Here is a 5,972-nt window from a genome sequence, read left to right as displayed (position 1 = left end):
CCAGACTTCACAGGCTTGCATACCTATGTGAAGAGCTTGTTTAGACATATGTGTCTCTGAAGTTCAAGGCCTTTTTGATCTAGGGAAATAACACCGTTTAACTCAGTTACAATGAAACTGTGCTTCCCATTACTAATCTTCATATGCAACTAGCCTCCAACTTCAAAATATATTCTGCAATTGAAGTAGGCTAGATACTTTAAAAATCAATAATACATTGGCAAATTTTTATTGTGAATCCAACCTGAAATAAATCTCCTGAATTTCCCAGTACAAGAGTGACAACTTTTAGAATTATCTTTGTATTATATTGCAGCAACTGGCTTGTATAATAATCCAGCTGCCCAAGAGACTGCATGGTGGAATCACTAGAGGTTTCAGAAGCATCTTAATACAATTGTTGCCAACACTTAAAATTTGCACTGGGTAGCACTCAGCGCACCTCATCAGTGCGCGGTCTGCCTTGCACTAGTACGGGCTTGCAGACAACCACGAAACAGACCCCACCCATGAAAGCTCTCAAACCACGTTAGGTTCAATGTCATGAGAAACCTCAGAGTTTCACTAAAAATCCCTGAAGTTAAATAAACAGATCCTATATACCCCATTCAGTAGGGCTACCAGAAAAGGAAAAGCTTTTAGAGAACTCCTATGTTGCACATTGCAAACTCCTCGACACTTAGTTTTCAAGTGCTAACATGCCTGTATTTTAACTGTTAAAGTCACAGACCTGGCCCTCCTGATAGCCTACAGCCCTCTGTTTTTAGGAGCAGTCTTTCCTTTCATCTGTACAATTCAATTGGTTTAGCTAACGCAATTGCAAGCAATGTCACTGCCAGATCATAACAAAAAGCATAATCTCCATGTCCTGCTATACACATCAAATCCCAGTTCTCTACCTCAGAGCTCATCTGCCAGTTGATAAGTTTTCAAGTGACTATTCAGGCACTTAAGGGGAAAAATATACCTGCCAGGTTTCACATCAGGTGTTGGCAAATGGCTAAATATCCACAGTAAGGTATCTGCCTAGGCAAAAAAGTAGTAAGAATTATACTTAACTGAGCAAAAATACCATACACAATAAATGGTGACTAAAAAAGAGAATTTTTATATATGCACAAACACTTCATGCCTTCTCCCTCAGCTACTTCGTTACTGACCCTTTGAAATCTGATGCAGTCTTTGTGCATCAATCAGTTGAAGACAGCAGAACGGAAGCTACAGACACCCATCACTTTGCAACAGTACACTAACACAATTAATTAGGTATCTGTGTGAGTTATCAGCAAAATCCAAAAAGATTTTTGATGTGCACCAATAATTTCTGTATTTGAATGCAAGCAGTCTCTGGCACAAACACACTATTGGATACAGAATGCCTGTGTCACTTCACTTGATGGATTTACATCCAGGACAATGCCCTCTGTTAGTAACAACAATAGTTGGAAAGAGCCATTTGGTTTCGATCAGCAGGGCCGCTAAGTCATATTATATTCAAAATACAAAATAGTTGAGTTAGCAGAAAAAATGCCATAAAGATTTAGAAAGAAAATAGCACAAACTAGCCAAAAGGTTAAATATTAAAAAAAAAAAAAACCCAACACATTTTAACTGTTTCATTAATACACTGTTTTTTCTTGAAATCACCCGAGTTACATGAACGTTAAAAATAATGACAACCCACATATCAGCTAGGGACGTGGTATTTAACTGCTCCTTTGGAGTCCAGTGCCAAAACACAGACTCTGAAATCTCCACTCAGTTTTTGCCTAATCTCAGATGAACCCAGGAATTTCCAACATTTAAATTCTCTAAGTACCTATTATCTGAGGCAAGCCACAGCCATAAGCACCTTGATCTCAGCCACAATGTGGAGTTGGAAAGATAATTAGATATTTGTTGTCGATCACTGAAATTTTCTACTCATTGTTCCTTTAACACAGTATGTCATAGCCGCTGTGATTTGGTTTTTTAGCTCATTTCCTCCTGTACCAGCAAGGAGCACTTCAGAAGTTTCCTCTGCAGCTACGAGCGGAGAGAGATGACGTGTGTTGTTGTTGCGTCTCACAGATCAACCGAGCGCAGGCGTAGCTCCGTGGTAGTGAGTCTGCCGGGACTCGAGGTGTTCCCTGGAGACCTCCTGGTGTCAGACAGTGCCATGGACTACCTGCCCCACGCGGCCCTGCTACTAAGCGCAGGTCAGACACAGGGTGAGGTTTGCGTGTCTGAGCCCAGCAAAAGCCACGACTAAAATGCGTGTGCATGTGGGATGGGGAGGGAGGATCGGTGCAACGACAACACGCAAGGGAGTGCAGCCTCCATAGGGGATTCTGTTACCCCACACCAAAGTGACTGCATCGCTAATTTTAAAATTCCCCTCAATTTATTTTTTTTGCCTGCATTTTATTGTTGAATGCAAAATGTAAGAGGTTGATGAGGGGGGCAGGACACAGATCACCTCCCTCCTCCACAGGCTAGAAGCAACCAGAGCCCAGGCCAGGATGTCCATCTGCAAGCAGTTCAGTTACAAATTCCTACCCGCACAGTTTCAGGCAGAGGGAAGAGAGTGGCCCATGCCACCCTTTCCAGTAGTGCTCTAATCACAAGGGTAGCAGACCCAACTCATGGCTAGAGGTTACTCACAAGACCTTCCAACACTGAAATGTAGACCTGCAAGCAATTTCCATAAATATCTATTGTGGAGTATAGTATAGCATGCAATGTGATTGCCAGAGACCAGAAGATGCTGGTGACCAGAGATCAAAATTTTCTCAAAAAAATAAGTCAAGGTCACAGCCAGCAGTTTCATGAAAGAAAACAAGCTAGCCATGCCCAGAAAGAATGACCGAGGCCTTCAAAATCCAAAAGGAGAAAGTTTCGACTGTGATTCCCAGTCATACGCAGGCCTGAAGGTAGGTGCCACATTTAGAAAACTCTTTCAAATTTCTTGCTGAGCAAACACAGGCATTCCTCACCTCTCACCAGTGCATTCCTACATCTAGATCCCCAGTTTTCCCTGTGCCTCACTAAGGACCATGAATTACAGCCTGCACCACTGTGCCAGCCCCATGACAGGTCTGAGGCTTAGGGTCTGTAGGATTGTTTATTCACAATAATAAACAATCTTTTATTAACTGGCTTAAGTTCAGTGCCTAAAGTTCAGACAATAGAAACCCATGAAGTATGAGTTTTAAATACCTGCGTAGCTCCAAGATATCACTAGTGAGCAGACATAGCCTAATTCTTGCTTCAAAGCAATGGATATCTTCAAGAATTGGCCTGAGGTATGATGTGTTTTCCCATGTAAAGAATTGGCAATCACGTACTGATCATCTGCAGCAAGTGGGAGTGTTTAGTGTCATCCAAGATCCCATCACAGATAGACATAATTCTTGCTGGGAGGGACCCAACAGGCTTAATAGGTTTTAAGCCTGGTGCACAAACTGCCTAAACACAAGTATTAAATCTGAGCCAAGTAGAGTATAGTATATCAGGCTCCATCTAAAAAAAAAAAAAACAAACACGCAACAAAAATCCACCCCCCAAAAAACCCAACAAAACACATAAATAACAGTTTTATTTTTAGTTATCTGTTTCTTTACTGATAACACATTTGTTTTACCCATTAGAGTCCAAAAAGCCAAGGTGGCCATTTGCCAAAAGAGGAGTTGTGAGTATTTTACCATGTTTTTTTCCTTGCACTGACCTTGCCTTCTCTCACAACTAACCTGGGTAAAAAGAGTTTCTTTTCTTTACTGCCCTTGGGGAAAGGCAGCCAGCAGGTGAGCTGAACTCAGAGGTCTCAGCCTACCCCGGGATTGCTTGGACATTAATCTGCAATGATGGTAGGGTGGCTCCAGTGCAGTCACTAGTGCCGCTGCACGTGATGCACATGAAAACACGGTCAATGCTGCTGTTTGCCATCCCCATGGGTGGTGGGAGGATAGGTGCCCTTGGCACCAGGAGGGCAGAACGGGGTGGGCAATGCAGGACCTCTCATTCAAGGTGTTCAGTGGTGGCAGCAGGTCCAGTGCAGCTCCCCGGTGTAAGAGAGCACAAGGTGGGTAAGTCAGTTGCATCGTTGCTTTGACTGCACTGTATCCTGTACTTTCTGCATGCCAACCTAGACCTTAAGTGCCTTAGGGCTCTAGAGTATCTGTCTAACTCCCACTCACATGGAAGGGATCTAGGCTTTACCTGTCAGAATAGCTTTTTAGATGCTTTCTTAGGCTTTTGCTGTCCTCGTGGGCACCCCCAGGCTCTCCAGTAAAAGCATACACACCAACACACTTCAGTTAATTTCCTTGTTTAACACATTTCCTTGTCTTTTCCAGCTAAGAAAATTTTCACTTACTATGGTATCTGAATTTCCTTTTTGAGTGTTGTTCATCATTCAAAAAATGATTTGCAAGTGTCTTGATAACTTTGCACCCCTAAATATGTAATTGTGAACACTCTCTTCCTAATATTTTTTGCATTTTATCTTCTAAATCTCAACTATCAAAGAAGAGTTTGTGCAAGTGAAACCAATGCAAGTACTCAGATTAGCATGTACAAGAGTTCCCACTTCATTTGATAGCATTTCTATAGCATTTGAAGGAGCATGGCCTAAAACTGAGAATTTTTAAATTCAGCAAAATATTTGAAATTTGCAATAAAATGCATTTGATATTTAGCCAAAATTGATTTCTGAGACTATTAAATGCCATAAAATTTAGTTGATGAAGATTCATTTGCTGGTGCATCAGTTAAATGTGTGTGTATATAATTGCATTATCATTTCTGCTCCATTTCAAGCTATCTTTCAAAACTAAGAGTTGAGCTTAAACTCTGAATTTCAAATATTATAATCAAACACATATTTCAAAACTGGCTTAAGTTCAGTGCCTAAAGTTCAGACAATAGAAACCCATGAAGTATGAGTATACAGTTCCAGAGAGCAGATAAAACTTAGGCAAACACCTTATAAGTCCATGCTAACAGTGCTAAATTAGAGTTCATAAATATTGGTTAAACTTTTTACATGGCACTGTTGGCCTCAAAAGCAAAGCCAAACCAAAAGCAATTGTTTTTATTTCATGATCCCTCACACAGACAAACAACTTCTGCTCTTTAAGCTTTCTAAAAGCTCATTTTATAGACACTACTCTGCAGCTGACCAAAGGAGTTTTTTCAATACGTAGCTCAACAAAAAATTTTAAAAAATAAAAATAAACAAACACGCAAGATTTGTATACCTGTGGCAGGAGGATGATTTCAACTATGAGTTTGTTGTCTCCTACTTCTGACAGTGCTGAAAGAAGCAAAATATTTTATTTGTTCTGTCTGCTGAGGGTAGCCCATTGTCTGTTGCCATACCAATGACTTGCCCTGCCAAAGATTTCTGTGTTACATAAATAAAATCTTACACACCCACACTTAAGCCACCTACACACCCCATCCATAGGTAAAAATAAACCTGCCATCACTGCCTCACCTCTGTGTAGGAGAGCCTGGAAATATGAGGAAATCACTCAGTTAAGGGCAAGCTCCTTACAGATTAGAGCAAGGTTACTGAGTTGGGTAAACTTCTTATTGGTCTTTAAAACATTGCATGAATCAGGGTGTTTTTTTGTCATTCAACAGGGTAAAGACAAACAGAAGCAAGCATCTGATCTGGAAAACTGTCTTTCAACTGTTAAGATCATAGACTGCAGCACATATGATTTTTTCTGCTTTAAGGTATCAAAATACTCAGTATACTGTACCAAGGATACTTAAAGATGGGGATAAAACTTTGTGTTCTTTTCAAGTTACCATTTTTCACTACATTAATCTGGATATGAGACCTTTCTGCAAAATTAATGCATAAGCATAAGGTATATTTTTGTCGTTTGAAATGCCTGGATTTTGCCAGGCTTCCAGACTGCCCTAGACCAAGGAGGTACCACCTTCAGAAAAAGGCATCAAGACAACCCTCTCAGCAGTGCCTG

At 40.8% G+C, this 5,972-nt stretch overlaps 1 protein-coding gene across 1 annotated transcript in view; it reads left to right on the top strand.

The window, feature by feature from the left end:
- The first annotated feature begins 2,828 nt into the window (after nt 1-2,828).
- Nucleotides 2,829-5,972, top strand: part of PLEKHG7 (pleckstrin homology domain containing, family G (with RhoGef domain) member 7) — a 26,699-nt gene continuing 23,555 nt past the window's right edge. Inside the window, exons 1-2 of the mRNA XM_009321362.1 lie at nt 2,829-2,912; nt 5,626-5,721. Of these exons, the coding sequence (XP_009319637.1) occupies nt 2,829-2,912; nt 5,626-5,721 (180 nt within the window). The remainder of the gene's footprint in view (nt 2,913-5,625; nt 5,722-5,972) is intronic.

This window comes from Pygoscelis adeliae, unplaced genomic scaffold (assembly GCF_000699105.1).
Source record: "Pygoscelis adeliae isolate BGI_AS28 unplaced genomic scaffold, ASM69910v1 Scaffold232, whole genome shotgun sequence".
NCBI classification, from domain to species: domain Eukaryota; kingdom Metazoa; phylum Chordata; class Aves; order Sphenisciformes; family Spheniscidae; genus Pygoscelis; species Pygoscelis adeliae.
The sequence above is the reverse complement of the archived record's forward strand: the minus strand, read 5'-3'. Positions and strand labels throughout refer to the sequence as shown.